At 36.3% G+C, this 25,489-nt stretch overlaps 1 protein-coding gene across 2 annotated transcripts in view; it reads left to right on the top strand.

Annotated features, from left to right (window-relative positions):
* The window catches only part of grsm (granny smith), a 55,105-nt gene that overhangs the window by 18,693 nt on the left and 10,923 nt on the right, over window positions 1–25,489 (top strand). For both annotated transcript variants that reach the window (XM_067775764.1, XM_067775755.1), the window contains exon 4: window positions 5,101–5,277. In XM_067775764.1, the coding sequence (XP_067631865.1) occupies window positions 5,101–5,277 (177 nt within the window). The remainder of the gene's footprint in view (window positions 1–5,100; window positions 5,278–25,489) is intronic.

The raw sequence follows: 25,489 nt of genomic DNA, 5'->3' as shown, positions 1-25,489 counted from the left end.
AAAAGATTCTACATTCCATCTATTACTTTTAATTAGATTTTCCAATTTATTTGCTGTGTTATTTTTCTTCATGGCGGAACGATACAAGGTGGCAGCGCCCCTGCGGTTTAGGGGATCAGAATATACCCGCGGTAGATATGCCTGTCGAAAGAGGCGACTAAAATACCAGATTCAAGGGGTTGTGTAACGCAACCCTTCAGGTTGCCAGCGCAATATATAGCTTCTCCGAACCCAATTGGCAACCTCACCTATCCGCGGCGAATCCTGTTTCACTAACAGACGAGGCTCTGGCGACCACAAGCTCCTCATGGAACTTGGGGGTGGGGAGGGGGGAATGGCCTGAAGGTTTAATGTGTCCACATAAATCGTTCCCGAGATGGTCGGGCTAGCACCTTAATGGTGCTGTGGTACCGGAGCGTACCGGATCTTAATCCGGCAAAGGACCATCACATCGATAACACTCCCCAAAGCCTTCGGGGAGCAACCTTATCGCTACAACAACAACAACAAGGTGGCAGCCATGGTGACATACCTACAAACATAAATAAAAATTCCATGTACTTTGTTTTTGTAAATTCGATGGACAACTGTCAAAATCGTCCTGCACCGGAAGTTGATGTATCAAATCAAATAAAACAAGTAAGGACGGGATTGTCTTCGGCTGTGCCGAAGACTTAGATTAGATTTAGATTAGATTATTATTTATTTCATTATTCTCATAAGCGTATGTACATATTCGATAGCTTAATTTTACATGTCTACAATATCATTACTTAGAGAATAGTTAGTGACATCTTTATTTTATATAATAAAAATAGTGTTGTATGTCACATCATGTTTTAACAAATTCCATTGTATAAATAGTAGTAGTGGGGTGAACAAAAAAAGAATACAAGATATATATAAAAAAAATTTATTTAAAATGAGAATAAGATATTTCAAAAATAAATTGACTAAATTAAGTCATGAAACAATTTGAAGAAAGAATACAAAAGCTAAGTTTACAGAATTCCTCATAAGAAAAACAGCAAAAAGAAAATTCAAAACTATACAATGCATATATGTATAAAATTAAAGACTATATTATACAACGTAGTGCATCAAAATTTCTATCTGGTTGGTATCAAACTCAAGAAACCAAGTTTTTATTTTTTTTAAAAACACAGATCTGGATCTAATGTCTCGTATGTTTTCTGGAAGGGAATTAAAAAGTTTGCAGGATAATACAGTGTAGGAATTTCTAAACAATGTCGTTCGAAAAACTGGTAAAGAAACAAGTGTGCTATGGTTACTACGCAGGCTGTACATTCCTCGTGTGGGATTTTGCAAATAGCCACCTCTCATGTAAAAAATTTTTAAAACTTTGTAATAGAACAAATGCCGAACTGGGAATATTTTTGATCTTCTAAATAAGTCAAAGGAGTGAGTCCGACGTGGACAATTAAAAATTTTCCTTACTGCACATTTTTGCAGTACAGTTAATTGATTTATTTTATTGGAGTGAGCACCACCCCAGCAACTTATTCCATATTCTAATTTTGAATGAAATATACTATAATAAACTGTTTTCAGTGGATGGTTTGGAATGTATTTTCTAAGACGGTAAAGTATACGATTGGTTGAAAGTAAGTATTTTCTTACAGTTGCGATTTGCTCATTCCAGTATAGATTACTGTCAATTGTGACTCCTAGGTATTTGAAGCTATTCACTTTTTCAATTTCAAAGCAGTTAGAGTCACATGCTGTATTATTTTGAAAAGAATACTGATAACGATGGTTGGAGCACTTGTTACTATATAGGATATTACGTTTGCATATTGCACTGTGAAAAGTTATATTAAGATCTTGTGCTTCTTGAAGTTTTGGACTAAAGCACATTAATTTGGTTTTATTGCTGACAACCAGTTTATGTTCCGCAAACCATGACCGAAGTATGTGTATATCGTGGTTCAGATCCGCTATCAAATTTAAAGGATCCGTTGAGTTATATGCAATTCCTAGGTCATCCGCAAATGCTTCGACTTTGCCCTTAAAAGGTTGAATAAATAGTGAGTTCACATAGATAAGGAATAATATGGCACCCAGAACCGATCCTTGTGGTACACCAGAGTTTATGACTTTGGTCTCACTAAGAGTGTTGCCTATTTTCACTCTTTGGGTTCGATTTCCTAAATAAGAAACAAACCAATTGTATAACAAGCCACGAATTCCCAAATCATAAAGCTTATTTAAAAGACGGCCATGATCAACCATATCGAATGCTTTTGTAATGTCCACAAAAAGCCCAGCACAATCTTTTTTTGAATCAATAACCTTGTATATAGTTGAATAGAAGTCCAAAAGAGCATCTTCCGTAGAAAGACCATCCCTGAAACCAAATTGCAAAGGACTAAGAAAATTTATTTTTTCAAAGTAGGATAACATCCTTACTTTTACAATTTTTTCAAAAATTTTAGTAATTGATGACAAAAGTGAAATCGGCCTATAGTTAGCCATATCTTTTTTATTACCTTTTTTGAGAATCGGTATTACAATTCCTAATTTTAATTGTTCTGGGAAAATCCCAGTTGTAACACTCAAGTTAAAAATATGTTTTAAAGCATCAACAATATTGTATGAGATTTTCTTTAACATAATGTTAGAGATTCCATGATGACCGGAAGAATTACTATTTTTCAAAGATTTGATTGCAGTTAAAATTTCCGATCCTGAGATTGGCTCAAAAAAGAAGCTGTTGCTTCTGAAAGAATCTTTAGCTACTCCAAAATCAGAGCAACAATCGCAAAGGGGTGTCACATTTGGCGGAAAGTTTGACTTCACAATTGAAGTAAAGTATTCATTAAAATCATTAGCTATTTCTATGGGAACAGAAATATCAAAGCCTTCCTTTTGTAAAACAAAATGAGAATCTTGCCTTTTTGTGTTTTTATCAATAATCCTATTTATTACTTTCCACTCTTCTTTTGGATTACCTTTGGATTTATTGACTAAGTTATTATAATAATCGTCCCGACATTTACGAATTTCTCCATTGATTCGTTTGCATATTTGCTTAAAACGAGTATTCAAATTGGTGTCACATGGATGTTTGTTGCACTTTTTTTTAAATTTATTTTTGAACCTAATTCTATTCAAAAGGCATTTAGTTATCCACGGTTTGAGTCTGATTTCTGATGCTTTTTTGTTAACGCAGTATGTTGAGGAGTTAATGCATTGCATTAAATTATCTAAAAACAAGCCGTATGCCCTTGATACATTTTCTTCGGCGTATACATTGCTCCAAATATTTAAGCGAAGTTCAATATTTAGTTGATCAAAATTAATTTTTTCCACAACATGCCTATTTCTTTTTCTAACGTCTTTCTCAACCATTGTGTTTTTAAAGAGAATACCACTCATACAGTGATCCGTGATACCCAGGTCCGAGTTAATAGCGGAACAGGCAGACCAAGAAAAACCAAAGAAGCGGCACAGTACGTGATCAAGACACGTACCTGCCACTGGTCTAGTAGCTTCGTTTATAAGTGAATATAACCCATGATCTGACAATACCATGTTATAATTATTAAGTACAGAGCTTGTACTTAATAGATCCAGATTAAAATCGCCCAAAATTACAAGATTCGTCGTTGATACACTACTTAATAATGAATTGAACTCATCGATACTAGGCCGGGTCGATTTGTGGGGAGGCAAAAAAATCGTCCATTGCTCTGTGAAAATCATATTCTAGGGATCAAAATAAGAAACTTTGCCGAAGGAACCATACCTCTAAAACGAATTCTGATGTCCCCCCTTTGGGTCGAACTTTTGGGTAGGGGCAATTTCAATTCTACCTGCTGTGTCTTTTGGTGGCTTAAAAAAAACAACACAAGCAATTTTACGATCTGCAATTGTGTCACAGTGATATCTTCATTTTTTATAGTGGTCCGATCCTACCGGATCCGACAAATGTCTAACATAATACAAAAATACATCCTTGTGCCAAATTTCATTGAGATATCTCAAAATTTGAGGGCTAGTTGCGTTGACGGACAGACGGATATGGCTATATCAACTCAGTTCGTCGCCCTGATCAATTCGGTATACTTAATGGTGATTCTATCTTCTATATTTCTCAATGTTACAAACATCGGACCAAAGTTAATATACCATTTCATGTTCATGAAAGGTATAAAAAGTTTACAATCAGTGGTCCCATGCTGCCACCTTGTATCTTTCCGCCATGCTTTTCTTACCTTCAATCAGAGTTGGGCAAAATTTATTGTATTAGAAATTTTTTTTCTTGAATTTTTTTTATCCCCTGATTTCTGTTTATTTACAAGAGCCGGTTTTTTCATCGTACGTATATAACTTATGACAATCAGAAACATGAATTAGACTTGACAGTTAACGTGATTTTTGTGGAACAACGTGATTTGTAATATCTCAGTCGCAGCGATTTTATAAGTGACTGTGACTGAATAAAACAGAGAAATATGATCAAACTCGCACCTTACAACAATCCGTGATTTGTGCTGTTATCTTCCGCTAGATGTCGCAGTTGCAGTACAAATAACTATATGATTTGGCTTACATTATCACAACTTATTCTGCCTGTGACTAAAACTGTGATTGGGTCTGTAATTATGATTGAGAACGAGACGCAGATGGCGTCACAAAAAGTCAGTCACGGCGATTTCATGAACGCTGTTCCTACGATTTACTGTGTTATTTAATTCGCTGTAACATAATAACAGATTAATCAATACTTGCTCGAAATATCTTGTAAAGGAATGACTCGTATCGCCTTATTCAAGTAAAATGCTCTGTCTGACTAAAAATTTTACATACATACAACGACGAGTTATACTCATAATGACATTTACCCATTACCACTGAAGTTCTAAGCGTTGTTTGACGGTAAGCTATCTGATACACACTTCTCCAAATTGGGCGCAATCACGCTGCTATCAGATTTCTAGAAAATCATGCTAAATAAAAGCTTTCAGTATTTTCATTAGATATTTGTAGTAAAAGCAATCTCAATAAAATTTTTTTTATGTTTTTAAGTATATGTTCTAAATTCACTAATAAATCAAACTTCTGTTATTATTGCAGGGTGTAGCCACAGGAAAATTACACGGAGCCATACTCACCAACTCCGAAGAATGGGAAATCAAAGCATTAGAAGCTGGACGTAAATCCGGTGATTTATTAGCGCCAATTATTTATTTACCTGAATTACTTTTTACTGAATTTGCTTCATATGTAGCTGATATGAAGAACTCTGTTGCGGTAAGTGAGATCATAAATAGTTTCATAAAGTCACATATCTTCCAATATTGCATAACTCTCTTTTGTCATTTATTGCGAACTGACACATGTGAAAATCTACTTGTACGAGTAGATGGTCGGTAGGAATGATAGGAAGGAAAGGGTGTGAAATGTGGTTATCGTGCCGTTCTTCTTCATATTCTTTTTGTAGAGATGAGAAGGTTCGCAAAATAAGCCTAGCTTTTTGCCTAAAAGGGCTTAGAGAGCTGTAATCGGATAGAAAACCTGATAAGAAGGGCTTTTGAATCAACCAGTCGATTAGTCGAGTAGCTGGACTGTCATTATTCGAATACAGATGGTTTCATAAATAAAGTTTTCTAAAACAAAAAATTAAAAAATTTGATAAATTAAATTTTTTGCCATAAAAATTAATATCATTAAATTATTTACAGAAATCGAAGCTGGGAATAGAATTTCTTTTCTAAGTTCAAGAATGCCAAAGAACTAAAGTACTGCTTCCCAAGGCACTCGGTTCTATATACCGGAGCGACTCGGGATTTTTCCCGACCAAGGACTGTCACTTCAGTGTAACACAACAACAACAAAATATGTGAGCTGCAGATGGCTTGCAAAAGCGACTTTATCAATCGCAAAATCCATTGAAAGGTCACCCAATTATACTAATTTCACACAGACGGCTTATTGAATAATAAAGGCAGTTTTCTACATTAAGACGCTTATTGAGCTCAATCTTCCCTACAAAATTCGAATCTATAATTATTTCATTAGTAGCTAATCGAATGCCTAATGAAGTCAAAAGCACAATGCAACTCTGTTAGCCGCGTTCCGCTTCTTAGTTTTTGGTGTGTTCAGTGCTTAAAAATGTCATTTGTCAAAGTAGATGTCATTGTCTGCATGGCGGAACGATACAAGGTGGCCGCATCGAACAGCTGATTATAACCTTTTTTATTTGATTTGATACATCAACTACGATTTTGACATTTGTCCATCGAATTTACAAGTACATGAAATTTTTTGTTTGTAGGTATGTCACCATGCTCCCACCTTGTATCGTTCCGCCATGATTGTCTGTCTCATCGTTCATACTAATCGAGCAATTACTTCTGTGTGAAAGCAAAAAATTTACGATTTCATTAGCAGGTGAAATGAGATCATTAAGTTTCTGTGTGAAAACAGTATTAAACTATTCGGATAATCAGTAAAAGAATGCAAACAACTAGCCGATTAGATAAACGATTACTTTACTAAACAACTTTTGCTAATCGATCCACAAGCAACTATGTTAAGAGCTCTACTAATTTGATTTTAGCCTTCCTTAAAAAATGTTCTCCAGATTTTCCTACAGGGTGTAAATATGTGATACGATTTATCTTATCGCAAATGTGAAATCTACCCGCCATTTTTGATTGAATGGTATTTCGTTTGACTTCAAAGTTCAATAGTATTTGAACATATTTTTTTTTAAAATAGAAGTACAATTTTTTCTCTAGGTCATCTGTCATAATTTTGACACTTAATTACATGTCGGTGTCAAGCATGGTTGTCTATACGTGGCAATACGATTTGTTGACTTTTTTTGGTTAAAATATGCTTTCTTGTTCTAACTCATGTACTCATGTGACCTTTGGTGTGATGTATCGACTTGCTTACATCTGATGGAATTTGGATATGTGTATATCATGTATGTTAGACACGCATATATGTACATATACGTATGTATATTAAGGTGGTCCTTATAAATCGAATCACCGATATTTCCCCTTCAAAAGGACAAAGAAATTACATATAAATTTTGGCCCAATTGGAGACGATTAAGGGGCGTTAAAGTTAAGAGTTCTCTATGGAGATTCAAAAAAATAAAATAAAATGTTTTGTTTTCTTATACCCAAAATCGATTATATTATAGAATGCAATATCAGATATAAGGGAATCGATTAAGGGGTGTCGCACAGTGGGTAAAGATCTTATTTTTATATTTTGAGTCTTCATAGCGTAACCTGAGCTTTTACTCTATGTATTTTATATTACCAGCTTCCAATCCGGACCAAAATTTATACGTGATATCGCCAACCATAACACTATCGATTTTGACTATTGGAAAAGAATTAAAATTATTCGGGTCCCATAAAGATTAAGAGCATGGCGTTATTCTATAAAATAAGTCCTGGTACCTGATTGGGGTTCTTCCGTTTGGTCGTCAAACATATTCTGGTAACACTATAGACACATTCAGTCTATGTGTGCTCTTTATTGACCGGCCATTTCAACCGACCCTAATCTATAAAGATCTCCTAAATTTGATCCGTGTGCGAGGGTGTTAATCTTATACAATCGGAAACAATATTTTTATGTGATACTTGTAACCTTCCTAATACCGTTTGAACAGATGAGAGTGGAAAACATCGTTTATATGATTAATAAGGATCACCCTAATGTACATACATAGATATACATTACATCTATTTATTACATTTGACATGGTTTCGATAAGCGCAGCAAATTCTACTTTAAATCAGTTGTCAAAAAGTGATCGACTATGACGTTTATTTCCTTTGGATGCAGAATTATTGAAATACTAAAAAATACGAAAAAAATTTCTTGTATGGAACTTATGATTGGAATAAGTAGCTTTCTTGGTGGGAGGTAGAAGATTTTAACGAAAGAGTATAGGAATTTGTTGAGGGTTTATAAACTTGAAATCATGGAAAAACTTCTGAAATAGCGAGCTTTAAGGAAGACCTAGCTATATTATGTATGCAGAATGGCATCCAATGCTGTTGTTGGCGTAGTTTTTAGTGCTCCCCTTATGTTAATCATTTTAGAATGAATGAACACGTAGTAGTGAATCGCTTTCCAAGGCAGTCGGTTCTATGTACCGGAGCGACTCGGGATTTTTCCCGACCAAGGACTGTCATTTCAGTGTGACCCCATCTAATTTGTTTCGTCCCTCCCACAAATTGTCATCCTCCCAGCAGCTCCTTGCAGCAGGACTGCTCCATATTCTCTTACTCCGGGAAGGCATCGAATCCAATCCGGGTCCGTCTCCTGACACCGGTCCTGAGAAATGGTTTTGCTGCATCTGCCGGAAAAGAATCTTTTTAGGACGGTCATACTCTGTTTAGTGTGTCTCGTGCAAGGGATGGTTGCATCGGACAGGTTGTTCTGGGCTTGATCCCAAAACCCGACGTCCACGTAACTTTTATAAATCTTTTGTGGCTCCTTGCTGTTCAAGCCCAAGGGCGTCCCGTAGTCTACGTCTAAGTCTACGTCAACTAAGGGCCACTCAATACGGCTTCGGCGTTGTGCAATCTTTGATGTTCAATTTTGTCCTTGTAATGTTGCACCAAAAACGTTTTTGGAGTTGCCGTCGTTGCGATTCCAATACACCCGAGAAATAGCACCCTCAGGTACTGCCTTTTTTAGGCGACTAAAATACCAAATTAATTCAAGGGGTTGTGTAGCGCAACGCTTCCAAGGGATCCAATCCAACTATCAACCTCACCTACCCGTGGGGAATTCTGTTTCTTTAGCATCCTAGGCTCTGGCGACCTCAATTTGGTCATTAATCTAGGGGTATGGCCTAGAAGGTTTCATGTCGTAATATTAAATCATTCCCGAGATGGTCGGACTACTACCTGGATGGTGCTTGTTACCGGAACGTACCGGATATGCATCCGGCAAAGGATCATCAACATCGATAACACTTCCCAAAACCTTCGGGAGTGTCCTTAGCGCTACAATAACAACAAAAACACTTTTCAGGAAATTCCATTAAGCTGAGCTTTTTACGTCGTCTTATCTTACAAATTTTTTAGCTAAGAGTGCCGTCTAACATCAAAGGTGAAAATCAGTATAAAAGAAAAGGTGGAAGGGTAACATCTTTAGATCAGCTAGATTTGAAGAGGCAGCCACTAACCCTTACCAATATTTACCTATTTTCTAGCATCTTTAAACGTTATTCTATTTTTCCAGTTTAAAATACCATCTTCGAACGACGTTCTGCATCCACATCAATTACATTAAATTTGAAATAGTAAAATAAAAAATTAAATATTTTTTAAAATTTGTGCTGCTATTTAGTGGTCAATGTTATGGTTGGTTGTTTTGCTGGCAACTGCTAAGGTCAGTTCATGTGAATAAAGAAAAGCATAAAATTCTTTGAATCACAAACCCCAATACCACTATAAAACCTAGAATGCAACCAAACAAAAACAAGTAAGGAAGGCTTAGTTCGGGTGTAACCGAACATTACATACTCAGCTGAGGGATTTGGAGACAAAATAAGGCAAAATCACCATTCAGGAAAATGAACGGAGGGTAACCCTGGAATGTGCTTGTATGACATGGGTATCAAATGCACGGTATTAAAGAGTATTTTAAAAGGGATTGGCCATAGTTCTATAGGTGGATGCTTTTTCGAGAAATCGCCTAAAATGTGGACCAGGGGTGACCCTAGAATGTGTTTGTATGATATGGGTATCAAATTAAAGGTACTAGTAAGGGGTTTAAAAGGGAGTGGCCCTTAGTTGTATATGTGAAGGCGTTTTCGAGATATCGACCAAAATATGGACCAGGGTGACCCAGAACATCATCTGTCGGGTACCGCTAATATATTTATATATGTAACAGTATTCCTGCCAAGATTCCAAGGGCGTTTGATTTCGCCCTGCAGAACTTTTGTCATTTTCTTCTACTTAATATGGTAGGTGTCACACCCATTTTACAAAGTTTTTTCTAAAGTTATATTTTGCGTCAATAAACCAATCCAATTACTATGTTTCATCGCTTTTTTCATATTTGGTATAGAATTATGGGATTTTTTTCATTTTTAGTAATTTTCGATATCGAAAAAGTGGGCGTGGTCATAGTCTGATTTCGGCCATTTTTTATACCAAGATATAGTGAGTTCAGATAAGTACGTGAACTAAGTTTAGTAAAGATATATTGATTTTTGCTCAAGGACGGACAAGGAAGGACAGACGGACAACTGTGTATAAAAACTGGGCGTGGCTTCAACCGATTTCGCCCATTTTCGCAGAAAACAGTCAACGTCGTAAAATCTATGCCCCTACCAAATTTAACAATGATTGGTAAATTTTTGTTCGATTTATGGCCTTAAAATTCTAGACGAATTAAATGAGAAAGGGCGGAGCCACGCCCATTTTTAAATTTTCTTTTAGTTTTGTATTTTGTTGCACAATATCATTACTGGAATTGAATGTTGACATAATTTACTTATATACTGTAAAGATATTAAATTTTTTGTTAAAATTTGACTTTTAAAAAAATATTTTTTTAAAAGTGGGCGTGTTCGTAATCCGATATTGCTAATTTTTCCTTAGCACACATATAGTAATAGGAGTAACGTTCCTGCCAAATTTCACCATGATATCTTCAACGACTGCCAAATTACAGCTTGCAAAACTTTGAAATTACCTACTTTTAAAAGTGGGCGGTGCCACGCCTATTGTCCAAAATTCGGATATCGGAAAAGTGGGCGTGGTTATGGTCCGATTTCGTTCGTTTTAAATAGCGATCTGAGATGGGTGCCCAGGAACCTACATACCAAATTTTAGCAAGATACCTCCAAATTTAATCAAGTTATCGTGTTTACGGACGGACGGACGGATGGACGGACGGACATGGCTAAATGAATTTCTTTTTCGCCCAGATCATTTTGATATATAAAAGTCTATATCTATCTCGATTAGTTTATGCCGTTACAGATTACCGTTATGCGAACAAAGTTAATATACTCTGTGAGCTCTGCTCAGCTGAGTATAACAAAACAGGAGCAACTAACTGCACGCCATGCTCTTGTTGTAATTAATATTTTAGTTTTTTTTTGCTGCTGCAGTATTGAGCCAATACGCAAACCAAGTGACCAACCGTTCAACCAACAGCGGAAGAAGTGAATTCCGAAAAAATCCTAAAGCAACTCGAGCATTTGATAGTTAGTTGCTGGCGTGTGAGTGGGGACGAAGTAGCGGGTGCATTATGGAACGAATAACTCTTCAATTTATTGAAATACATATTTTTTCATATTCCTATTGCAGCTACAATATTTTCTTGTTTTGGTTTTTCATATTTATTTACTTCACGTTTTCGCATTCAATTTGGTGTTGCTTTAGTTCGCACTGGGCTCCATCTCTTTATGTTTTCTTGTTTTGCTCATTTATACCATGCCGTGTTTGTTGGTATTTATTTTTCGAATACGTGTTTACTTTCTGTTCTGGTTATACCATGATGCGGAGTAGCTTTTGTCAAAGGTAAGATGAGCAACTCGAAAAGCAGTACTCTCGGACTATTCATTCGATTAACCCTTTGTTGACTGAGTTGTTCGATAGCAATGTTAGTGTGTATGTTTCACGTTTTGGCATTCCAGTTAAGTCAAGAATATTTGCTGCAATTTGCCGGGCGCACATGTTCGAAACCTGCTGCTGTGGTGACATTCATTGAAGTTCATATTCCTGAACAATCTTCAGCGGTCATATATTTAGCATGCAATTCATGACAGTGTACATAGTTGTTGTACGCAGATCCTCGCTGATACCAAACAAAGCCTTGCGGTGCAACCTTTGCGGCTTTTGGCAGAGTTGCAAATTCAGGGCATTGTATCAGGGGTCATAGAGAAAAATGGGCTTGACCACCGAATACTACTCTTTTTGAGCGACTGCCAATGACTGTCATTTTAGCAGTAAAAGCCCTCGGCGTTAACTTTATTGTGGAGCTTCATATCTTATACTTCCCAAAGCTAGTCAGTAGGGGTAGCAAAAGGGCAAAGCTGTAACTCCTGCTTGGTGGGAGTGTAAGCTTATGCTCTTGATTAAACCCCATAATCGTTCCCCGGCAGTGAGTTTGTTAATAGAAGTTGATTGTATCGGCGCGTTATGGATCCACAACCAGTAAGACTCAAAATTCTTTGGTACGAGCAACAACAGAAACAACAACAACAACAACAACAACAACAACAACAATATAATGTACGCATGTACATTTTGAAGTTTAATTTTGCATTTCATCAATTTTGAGGAACGAAACTATGCGAAACATTTTGGAAACCGAATAGAATGATATTGAATGAAATCCTGCTCCTCCGTTCACCTATTTTTCAAACCATTTGCCATCGTTGTAGTGTTTAATTGAATTCGGTACTCACTTGTTTAGCGTGTTGCTTCAACATAAACTGTCATATAAAACATTTTTCCGGGAATCGACCCTGAAAGCGATGAGTATTTATAAATCACAATTTGGGGGAGAAAGTGAGTTGAAAGGTTATGCTGAGATTGGGTTATGAAACAGTGGGAGATGCAGCCAGGGAAAGGGAGAAGAGAAGTCGACTAAAAGCGACAAGCAGTGGAAAAAGAGAAAAGGGAGTGAGCTATGATATAATTCTTGAAAGTCTTAAAGTTCTGTTGATAAATGAAAGTTTAAACAGAACATCTATTTTTATCTTAAAAGGAGACCAGCAGCCGCTTTATAGCAAAATATCTTGTGGGGCTGTCATTCGTTGGGTGTAGATGAAGTGGTAGAGAGTGAGTGAGAAGTAAAAGTCAAAGGCTAGGGACCATCATCATCATTAAGTGGCGCTTAACCGCCTAAGCGATTTTGTCCGTTTCGTAACAAGTCACGCCAGCTATAGTTGCTTTGAGGTGTCATTCGCTGGACTATCGTCATATCTGCGTAAAGCATATACAGCTCATCTATATATGTACCTCCTTCGATGCTCGCCGTCAGCATCACGGACAGGGCCATAAATAATGGCTAGGGATAGACAAAAACACTCAGCAACACATACTTCTTGTCATTCCTTCAAAACTGACCGACTACTGGATTCGGTAGTTCATTGTATGAGGACTACGACTGAAGGCGGCTAGTAATTTTTCTAAATTAGCTTAGCGATTTCGAAAATATAACTATTCATATCTTCGCTGAGATAGAAGTGCCCGTCACCTTGCATAATTTTTTTAAAAATTATTTATACTTTAAGGACGATGGTGAGTTCACTTGCCCTTTATTAAAGTCCTTGGATTTTGTTTATCAGCAGGGACCCATTTAAATAGGTATTTTCTGTTTTTGAGCTGAAAAAGTTAGCGTCGAAAAATTGCCCTAGGTGAAAGTTCATGGGATCCCGGGGATACCCATAGCACTTTCATGACGAATCATGCATCCTGTTTATTTTTCTGACTTTTTTTTTTAAATCAACACTTCAAGGACAAATAAAAGTCCGGCGCTTTAAGTATGGAACGGATCATCCATATGAAACGAATTTTTTACCAATAGATTTTTCTAAATGTCTTGATTTGAAACCGTATGGTCATTTGAAAGTTTTTTTGTAGTACGATCATACATTTTTCCTAGAAAAACTAAAACCAACTTTCATAGTAATTTACTCATACTTCTCCATAGTGAGCTTGCACCTGTTTTTTCGCCATAAAGTTTGAAATTTGATACACCGCTTGCTGTTGAAACAAGAAGATCTTCTATGAGCAAAAATTTGTCTCATTTGGATGAGCCGTTATAGGGACAGGCTTTTATGATGTCCCTTAAAAATAAAAGTGCGGATTAAATAATTTCTTTCGGACTAAAAAATTAAAAGTCCGAAAATAATTTTTCTGAAGGATTTTTATTAAAAGAGTAATAACAGCTTGGGTCCTTGCATATAATTTTCTTTTGTTGATCTTCCGTTAGGATGAATAATTGATGCACGGTTAAAAGTTCGAGCCCAAACTTTAAACATTTTTGAGTGCGCAAATAAAGAAAACGTGGTGGCCTGGTTTCGAACCGACGTGCTACGGATTGTAGTACCTTGCTCTATCTACTGAGCTATCACATCTTTGTAAGAAAACATACTGTTAAATATGATTTTTATGAATTCTACACCTTCCGTTATAGTTCGAATCTCTGAACTGTAGAATAAATAACTCAGAAATTCAGTACAGCAAAATGTTCTTTATTTACACTACTCTTCTAGTAGTTCTCCACAACTACATTACTCGCGTACTTCGCTTATGGCGTGTTTGAAATCAAACTGATTGATTATTCTTCAACTTGTGCTAGTTTTGTATTTTCTGTTGCCTCGTTCGCATATTTCTTCAAGGGTCTAGACTTTCCACGAACACCCCTCTCCAACAGTTGCTTATTTATTTCTCATTATTTCTCACGTTTGTCTTCTCATTGTGTGTATGTTTACATGTATGTCTCTTTTCTCTTTCTTCTTCGATCTTAGCTTTGCTGTATACCTGAATGTGTGACTTATCGAAACTGTTAATATTCGCCACACTATCATAACCAGGGGTGGGCGTGAGCTTAGCACCTGCTAACCGACCATATATGTATACGATAAGCGAGAGTACAATGGCTACTTCGTCAAAATCAACGACAGCTCTTTTCGTTTGATTTCGATGGTCTTACAGTAAGGAAGTGTTGCACACGCGCTTAAAACATAGTACCAGAGACAATAATAAGAATAGAGATGTTGCAGGAAAGAAAAATTGTTTGAAGCAAGCTTCACAAAATTCTAGTAGGTCACATTCACCACTTAGAATTTGTTAAACTACCACTGTCTGTATTTGTTATTTAACAATTATTTGTACACTTTTTATTCATCTAATGTGTTCAGAATTTTAACTTTTACTCCCTAAAACTCCAATCAGTGTATTTATTATTATTATTATTGTGTGCTTAAATTATGTTAAAGTTTTTGATGTGGTGGAAGTGACCTACTAGAAATTTGTTACGCTCCGCTGCTTTCCACCGAAGTTTGCGCCTGCAACATCTCTATCTTAATATTGTTTCTGATAGTTCGGAAGAGTGCGTGTGACACGTGGTCTCTGTTCATTGAAACCAACTAAATAAATAACTTATATGCTTTCGTGCTCGCTACGCGTTCGTGTATACTAACACATTCTCAATTTTGTAACCGTGTAAATGTAGTGGTGCCCACCGTTGATCATAACACTTCATACATATTGTGACGAATATTAGCAACACTAAGGGATACTATCATCTCTAAGCCGATACTTGTATTTACATAAACAAATCAATCATTATGTATACACATATGTACATACAAGGAGCGGAGAGATATGCACAAACACATTCATATATCTGGGATACTCAAAAAAGTATGCAATCATCGGTGGAAGTATTACTCACATACATATACACGCGCATATGGCTCTGCGAGAGGCTATAAACGTGCATTTGTAGTTTATAGCTAGTAAGTTTATAGCTGGTAACTAAGTAGTAAATTCTAGAAGAAGAAACGCCTAGAAGTATGCGAGCGAGACAGCAGAGATTATAAAAGGAGCGAAAGCTGAGTAAGCAGCAATCAGTTTGATTTAAGCACGCTCTTGGTTGCGAAGTATAAGGGGAAATCCGCCAAAATTTGGTTTTTTTGGAGAAAAAAATTTTTTTTTGAAACATGGTATCACGCAAATATCTTTTTGTTAGGGACATTGAGGGGTAAATGGGAGCTATAGTGCATCGCCGTTACTCGTCTTACATAATGCCTTAAAAAGATATAGTCAAAAGATCGAGAAAAATATATATAAATTAAGGTCGCAATGATAAATATTCATTTATTTCAACACTTCTGTACCGATTATATCGAAATTTTAACAAAATATGGAGATATATGTTGCTGTTAGCTATGTAAAATTTTTTTATACACGACACCCTGTTTTGTAGATATCGGTAAAAATATAAAAGCGAATAACCGCCAAATATTTTTTACTGCAAAGTTTGCAAAACATTTATTTTAACACCTTTCTACCGATTCTTTTGAAACTTTAAAAACATATAGATATGTGAACGAAGTATGTTTAGGTAAAAATTTTAATACCCGAGATCCGGTTTTGGAGATATTGATATAAATATAAACCCGGAAAACCTTAAATTTTTTTACTTATTTAAACACTTCTTAACCGATTGTGTTGAAATTTTATCAAGATGTACATATCTATGTGCGGTATATTTAGGTAAAATTTTGTTGATACCCGAAATCCGGTTTTAGAGATATCGGCAAGAATATGAAACCGGGTAACCGTCAAATATTTCATAGTCGTTTGTTAATTTTTTTCTCTACACCACATTGGTATACCATCAATTGCCTCATCTTGGAGTATTCGCGCAAGGAAAGTTATTGATGTTTTTACATGGGGCAAATATACGAAAATTTCGACAAAAATTCACAATCGTCAAAAAGTGTAGGATTTTTTTTTTTTTAATTTTTGTACTAAATTTGTGTTTCTTTTCATTTACTTTTAAATAAAACCTGGTTTAAAAAAAAATTTTTTTTTTGCTCTTTTTGACGATTGCCAATTTTTGCCGAAAATTTCGTATATTTGCCCCATGTAAAAACATCAATAACTTTCCTTGCGCGAATACTCCAAGATGAGGCAATTGATGGTATACCAATGTGGGGTAGAGAAAAAATTAACAAACGGGTATGAAGTGATAAAAGTAAAATTGTAGCTGTGCCACCAAAAAAACATGCTCCTGAAAAAATTTACGCAACCAAGTGCTTCCACTTTTCTGCCTCTACCTTCAAACCTGAAAGGCTATTATCGTGCATAATCCAAATTTCAATACACAGTTGCTTCAAAAAGCTATAAGCAAAAAACTGTCAATATTGAAAATGACAAAAAAAAAGTCTCGCTACTTTGATTGATGATAGTTTTCAGTATTGGAGGGGCACATTAGTTTTGCTCATACTTTTAGAATCTCCGTCTCAAAAACAACATTCAGTTGAAATTCCATAGCGTTTTAGCGATGCCTCAAACTTTTAACGAAAAAATTAAAAAAAAAAAAGAAAATCAAGGGTATCGCTTGAAAAAGTGTGAAAATCGACGATTTTTACGTTTCGAAGTCCTGCAAAAACTTACTATCAACTTTCTTGATTTTTAAAATCATCAGATTGGATAGTCAAAAGGTCAAACTTAATGTCCTTGTACTTTTTTCTGTCCTTAAGTTTTTTGCCCGTGTGTAAAACCCGAGTATCCAAAAAAGTAAAAGTTTTTGGGATTTGCCCATAAGTCTTATTGTGAAGTATTTTCAAAGTAGTCTAATAAAGACCATTTTGCATTATTGAATATTGGAGTTATTTTGTTCAACAGTTTAGCGATACGAACGTTAGCGGAAGGTTGCAAATAAGAGGAATTTCACTAAATTCGTTACAATATGTTTAACAAAATGTTAAGAAAAAGAACCACTGACTTGCAGCTATTTTCGTTTGCTGATTCTTGTATTCTCAGGTCTAATTTTTGCTGTTGTTGTTAAATGTCCCAACTGGGTATAATTATTGTTTGATTACACCCCAGCTGAGACTTTTTTACGTGCATAATTTTTTTTTAATTTTTCTTTAACATTTTTGTACTGCGCTACTTTTTCTATTATTTGTGAAATTTATTTCCTCTCATTTTGCGTTTCCTTTCTGCATTTACAGCAATTTGCCTTTCACTTTATTTTCATGTGTTTGTTGTATTTTTTTTATTTTTTAATCGTACCGGAAAATGCCATAAATCAACACTTGTTTAAGAGTTAGTTATAGCATCTCGGCAATGCAAAGCGGCAAACGGATGGTTGCAAACGTCAAGGCAACACGCATTAATACATGCACATCTATACATATTTACATGTGTAACAATAAAACCGCAAGTTCCAGCATAAAAATTGCAATCTCTGTGTATATTTTTAGGCACAAACAAAACACTTGGCTGCACTTTTTAGGTTACATCCAAATATTTCATACTACTTCATACACATGCATATATGTGTACTGGCAAGTGTGTATGTGTATGTGTGAATCGAATCCTTTAGATGAACTTTGCGCCTCGCCATTTATTTGCACGTCTGTTATTTTGTATTGTTTAAATATTGGAAATTGCTCTCTGGTGTAGCACACAATTTTTTCCAACGCTACTTTCTGTTTTCTCACACATACAACTACATATTTACAAACCTTACACCATATGTGTGCGCATATTTCGCTGTTAAAGTTGTCGGAAGTTGCTAGCCACTAACATTACAGGGTTTATTTGTTTGTTTGTTGGCTTAGCTAGCTTTTGATTTACTGCATTTTGTGTTTTCATTGTGATTTTGTGTTGAATTTTTGCTACTTTTTTTTAAATTTGTTGCTCCCCTATCGACGGTTATTTATAGATTTTTATTGTTATTATTTTCAAGTCTGGGAGGACTTCGCAAAACTACATCAATGCGGTGACTAACAACAATTGGTTATCTTCTGTACATAGTCGTTATTGATTTCAATGCCTTCTTGCAGTTTTTACTCCACATTACTTAAAATCGTGCTTTTCCAGCTTTTAAATTTCAGCCTTAGAGCGTTGACAAATTTTGTTCGATTATATGGTACTTTTTTCACTTTTTATATGAGTCCGATATGTTCTGATATTAGCATATTCTGGTTCTCTGGCCGAGATGGGTGACATTTGTCAGTTCAACGGCCATAACGTCAAATTGACATTTAGACCACTTTAAATAGTCATATGAAATGGTCTCAACACCAAATTTTAAATGGGAATAATGTCAACGATATTGATATTATGACCATCCTGCTTTTCCGAAATGGTCATGGAGTCAGCTTTATTTTTCTTAAGCGGCCATAAGGTCAATCATTTTGTTTCACACCTTCACGTATTAAAATGGTAACAACTGTTGAATAACCGTTACATTTTATTGATATATTACTTCCTATATATTAGGTCGGTTGAATGCTTGTCCGCTTTTCATACAGATCTTGCAATCGATTTTTAAGTAACTTCTCATTGAGCTACAAACGTGAAACTTTACACATACGTTAGAACACCGTGACAATGCAACAAAAGAAAAAAATCCGTTAGGTGGCGCAAGGATCGAAATAATTAGAAAAGAATTTGAAAATTGTCAACCCAGCTTTTAAGTAAGTAACTTGCCGCTGAGCTAGAGACTTGAAATTTCAAACTTAATTCAGAGGTCGATGACAGCCGATGACACAATACAAAAAGGTTCGCTAGGGGGCGCACGGGATGAAATATTTAGAAAAATCGTACGAAACGGAGAGAATTTTGGGATTGATTTTTATGTAAGTTCTCATTGAGGTACAACTGTAAAACTTCACAGATATGATAAAACGCCGAGAAAATGTAAGAATAGGAGAAAATAAAAAAAAAAAATAAAAAAATTTTAAGCACTTCCTTTATATAAATGGACAAAAATCAGCGAATAATGTCTCTTGGTATAAAGACATATTCTTGTTCTAAGTTGAACAAGACTATTTTTCGGTGATTTTTGTCCATTTATGTACATATATAAAGTGCTTAACATTTTTTTAATTTTATTTTTATTCTTCAGTCGAATTAAAAAAGGATTTTTTTTTTATATTTCGTATACTGCTCCCATTTAATCCTTATACCCTTCGATTCGGAGCCCGAATACTGACCATCTTTATTTGGTACCCGGCGGCCGGGCAAAGCAATATCAAAAGTTAAGCACCAAGTTTTATCAATTAGAAACAAATTTTTTAAGCGCCCCTCGGTACTGATTTGGCAAATGAAAAGCCTGTCAGTGAAAACTAATCTGCCTCCCATATGCCATTCAGAGTCGGTGTAAAATATGTAGGTCGAGTCCTGCCAATTTGTAGCAAGAACTTAAAGGAGCACGATGCAAATCGCCTTAAATCTCTTCGGAGGTTATCGTGCCTTGCATTTATCGATTTTATTGACTATTTCAGTCCCATTATAGTAAAATAAATGGGATAAAAAATGAGGCCATTGGGGCTAAGATAAGAGGAGCTTATTGAGTTAATAGTTTAGAGACAATTTGGGGTGAAAAAATTGCGATTTTTCATTCCAAATTTTCGGCTTCGGCGATGCTTTCTCATAAAAAATCAAATTAATAGCTCAACCGCTGCGGACTCCTTTGAAATAGCAAGAATATATTGAGCTAAACTTCTTACCAATGCTGTGATCGTAATTGACGTAATGACTATTCGAATTGTTTATGCGCCCAATTGTTTTTAGGGCTATTTGAAGTGACCATAACAGCATTGAACTTTTAGCCGTTGATCTTATGTTACTTCAACTCTAGACCCTCTGCCACATGAAGCACTTTTTCGACCCCTCGAAGCTTCGGATCAGAGGTTTTGGTCGCCTCTTATGACTGGCATGCCTTATCGCGGCTATGTACTAAGCCCCATGTTCCGTTGGGGGAAAATTCAACCGATTTGAACCTTAAACCTCTAAATTAAATTTTCATCAAAGCACTCAACTTCCTGATACCTTTCTTGTTCATTGATATCTATCTACTTATGTAAGTTAAGTTAACGATATGCACATAGAAATATATCAGTGCCAATGGTGTAGTCATTTGCTGTCATCACGGATGTGAAGAAGCATATTTTTCCCGTTAATATATATATATATATTTTTTTTTTTTTATTTAAATAGATCCTTTAAAATATCCTGTCGTTTCTTAGGTGTCATATTGTTATGATTCGCATGTTCGTTGTGCTAAAAATTTGCATCATTTGATGGTACGCACGTACGTACAGACAAAAATAGAAATGAAGTACAAACCCAGCTAACTTTTAAGGATTGAACTTACTAGTTCCATGTGATCAATAGTTAAAAGAAGTATAGGCCAATAAACCTCTTTTTCATTATCCTGAAATCCCTTGAGCAACTGACAAGAGAAAACGTTGAGTTGCTCTGGATGTATGCTGCTCAACACGCACACTGTTGAAAATGCCCATATTGAGGTGATTAAAGCTTTTGAGAAATCCGAGCATCCTCTTGCATGCGTACAGTGCCGCGGAGGCTTTCTTCGCTGTCTCTTCCACATGGAGTTTGCACGATAACTGACTATCTAGCAGGCATGCTTAACCAACGAAACGATATCATTTCGTTACGATAATCAACGTTAATAAACGAAACGAAGTCATTTCGTTTCGTTTATTAACGTTAAGATCGTCAAATTAACGAAATGATTTCGTTTCGTTTTCTGCCATATCAAAACGAAATAAAATCGTTTATGTTGATTATTAATTTCAAACTATGCTGGCAAAGCTGATTGATGGCGGAGTCATTAAAGGTGAAAGCATTATCCAAGCTGATTGCAACTTTTCTCGTGAATTTTGACAGTACGAACATTTCTCAGAGTATTTTTGACATTACCACCAACGAATTACACAAACAAATTACATAGAGTTTGTGTGTGTATGTGCGCTCGTTGTTGCCACCTTACGGCTTCACCATGGCTATAGCATTGCCAGCACAATTCAAACATAAAGTATCACGTTTTCGTTAACGTTTTTAACGTTAACGAAAGCTTTTCGTTTCGGTTAAAAACGAGATACAATTTATCTTGATTATTTCTTTATCGATAATATTTCGAAGTGTTTCAACGGAAACGGTGGAAATTTTTTGATAAACGATTAGCTTAACGTTAAGGTGCATCCCTGCTATCTAGGATGATTCCCAGTTATTTTCTTCTACATTTTTCTTTTAGGGTTACCCCTCAAAGCTTAGGCTTTGTCAAAAAAGGGGCCTTATATTTCCTAGTAAATACTATAACGCGTTTTTCTGCGCTGGCGATTAACCCAACTCCAGATGCACAGACCTGTACATCCCGAAGTGCCGGATCCATCAGAGAGCTGATTGTTGTTAGCCATCTGCTGCCTATGATGACTGAAACCTCATCTGCATGTGCCGTAAGTTTGATTGGTTCCCCGTCGAACCGCCTTAGCAACTCGTTGATAACCAGTGTCCACAGCATTGGTGGGAAAACCCTACCCTGTGGCGTTCCGCTGTAGACCAATCCGATTTTTAAATCTTCAAGTTCTAAGAAACGAGCTTCCTTCTTAAAATAAATAAATCTGCCGTGAACGTACTCACGGCAATCATCATGTATTACAATACCTTCCCCTCTGCTTATATGTCAAATTGCAGAAACTGTTAGGATGAAGAGGAGTCGATTCAACACTTTCTGTTCCGATATCCGGGACCGCAGGCAAGCCGCTTAATTTTCTGGGCGTTTGGTTTATCGACACTGTAGCGGGTCTCTCGCTCTCAGTTAAAATCATGAGCATTTGGTGGGAACAATGTGCCTCTACACGGCACGCCCCGAGGGCATGCATAACGGGGAAAAATTTGTGTTAGTGTGGAAAGTTCATGCTACGAACTTAATCAAAGCCCCAGTAACTGTGACTTAATCACAGGTAAATTAAGATTCGCTAACTCTTTAATTCGGGTCCTACGCGTGACCGATCGTATAAAAGTCCAAAAGTGTGCCGGATGTATGATTGAGTATAGTGTAATACCGAACGAATACGAAAATATACACATTAACGCTTCCGACTGTTGACTGGGTAAAACAGCAGTTTCTTATATGTTATCGTTTGCGGCGCTTGCTGTGTCTTCGACGTGCCATATCGCTGTGAAACTTTCAACAGCTTCAGCTAGCACAAACTTCAAATGATCTGCCACTCTATACTTTCTTTGAAAATATTTTCTTCAGATTGTTGCTTCATTTAGATTTTTGTTTCTATTATTTTGCAATGTGAAAAAGTAATGTGCATTACTAAGCAGTACCAATGCCAACTTTGAGTGGCGTTATAAAGGCGCCAAAGAACTGAGAGGAAAAAAGAAAACGACGTTCGCTTAATGTAAGGAAATCGCTTATTGAACAGAAACCACAAAATAACCTTGAAAACTTTTTCTACAATCACATGCAAGTAATACAGGAAATTGAATTGAATGGGAAAAGAAAAAACAAAAACTAAGTGAATATTAAAGGCAAACAAGCCGTTTAAATTTTTACTTTTACATACATATATACGCACGCCTATAAAAGCGTAGAAGTTAAAGAACCCCAGTATGGGGGCATAATCAAGATGGTTAAATAATACTGAAAAGTTTAATCGCTGACAACACTTCTGCTTACTTTGCGGTTGTCTTTCTCATTTGAATATTTTTCCTCTTTGTATGTTTTTGGTTCGTGATTTTTTTCCAACTTTTTCCATTTTGCCTTTCACTACAATTGGGCTAGCTGTAGAATCCTTTTTATTTTGTTTTTACAAAGGCAGTGACTTTTATGGAGTTTGAAAATTTAAACATTTTGGGACTTTCGGCTGTTACATGAAATGTTGTTATTATTATTAAGGACTCGCTGTTGCATGATTTATATTTTACTTACTGATATAAAAGCCTTGTTATAACAATGGATTACTCATTACATTTTTACGGGTAAAGTGTAAACTTGAAATGAGTGACATTTCATTAGCAATACCACGGTGTCAGGACATGTCCATGAGGTCCCTATATTCCCCTATAGCTCTGTGATTGTTTGTGGTTCGGACTGCGATTTATCATACTTCTCTATCGCTGTTCAGTCACAGTCACGAATGAAAGCAACTGCTATCGAGAAGGCACGTTAGTTCTTTTTGTATTCGTTTATTTGTTATCATCTGTATTCGTATTTGTTTATATCTCAGGGGCTTTCGATAACAGGACACATCAACCTATCAAAAACTGTAATTGGCACAGATGAAAGCCGAAGCATTATTTGCATTGTGCTATCCATGCTTAAGAGAATAAAAATCTGTATGGAGCTGGGAGGGAAAACAGAGTGAATTGTGACCACTAGGGGATGCTCTCTTCTGCCTTGTAGACCCTAGCTATATATGATATCCTTCAGTTACCATAAGCCAATGGGTTTGACACAAGCGCATGCAGATGCCTTAGTAATCTCCATTCCAGGAATGCACAAGAAAACAATATACAATGGCATGCACCAAGCCCTGCTTATCACAGAAAGGTGGTGTGATACCAAAGAACTGTCTATCAATGCTAACAAAACTCTCCTAATGCCTTTTACCTGAAGAAGAAAACGACAAACGCTAGAACCATACCTGGATTGCCACCAATATTCATTTTTCAATGGAATACCTAGGGTTTACACTAGACAGATCCTTTGCAGTGAATGCTCATCTAGATGCTGCCTTAAACAAACCAACAAGAGCTTTTTTCTCCACAAACAGGCGTTGGACCTTTATGCCAGGAATTGCCCGGTGAATCCAGTACTCAAAGAAAAGTACCCAAAACTTGCGGAAGAGGAACGCATACTCCCCAGGGAAACGCGAGTCAATCTAGCTCAACTTCGTTCTGGATACTGTAACAGGTTAAACTCTTACCTATCCAGAATCAACCCCGACATACAAAATGTATGCCCCGCTTGCAATGTGTCGCCACATGACACCAACCATCTCTTTAATTGTAATGTGGAACCAACGCTTCTCTCACCCCTTTCATTATGGTCCACCCCTGTTGAAACAGCAAGTTTCCTTGGACTACCGTTAGAGGATATTGATGACAATTTGTGATCAGTCGCAACTATTAGGTGAGGCGAAGCACTGCTACAACAACAACAACAGCTTTTTTCGCCTGTACTCGACTCTAGGACAATACATGAGACTATCTCCAAAAATAGTATAATGCACATTTAATACAGTTGCGAAGCCAATAGTCACCTATGCTTCCTTAGTTTTGTGCCCCAAGACCGCGCAAAGAACAGCAAAAACAAAATTTGAGCAAACTGCATCGACTAGTTTGCATTGTCATAATGAGTGCGATGAGAAGGTCCTTTTTTTGTTAATACTTCCCTTCCCTGTTCTATTAGAGAAAGAAGCAACACTTGCTGCATTAAGACTTCAAAATATTTTTGAGCTAAAGATCGGAAGCATGACATCATATGAAGCTTATAAGAAAGTCTCATATTGCGACTACATAATGAAATAGCCCATACTCTCAAAATCTCACGAAACTTTGAGGTGTCCATTTTGGACAGAACTCTTTGGGGAATAGGGAATTCATATACTGACCCTGACTCACGGATGAATCGAAATTTGATGACGAAGAAGTGCAGCTGGCATCTATGGGCCGATCTTCAAGATATCGATAGCAATGGGATGCTACCCCACTATTTTTCAGGCAGAAATACATTCAATACGGATACGAGAGGAATACGGAGAGGATTATCCTTGAAGAGTAGAAAACCAGGCAGCTTAGAAGGCACTTCTGTGGCCTCACAAAGGCTCACACTAGGGAAACCATAAGTAAATAAAAGTCGCATTGCAAAGAGGTCTAATAATAATAATAAATACATATTGACCCAAATTGTCATGAATTATCCCTGCTATTGTGTAAGGAAACCCTAA

The sequence above is a fragment of the Eurosta solidaginis genome, chromosome 1 (genome assembly GCF_040869045.1).
Source record: "Eurosta solidaginis isolate ZX-2024a chromosome 1, ASM4086904v1, whole genome shotgun sequence".
NCBI classification, from domain to species: Eukaryota; Metazoa; Arthropoda; class Insecta; order Diptera; family Tephritidae; genus Eurosta; species Eurosta solidaginis.
The sequence above is the reverse complement of the archived record's forward strand: the minus strand, read 5'-3'. Positions and strand labels throughout refer to the sequence as shown.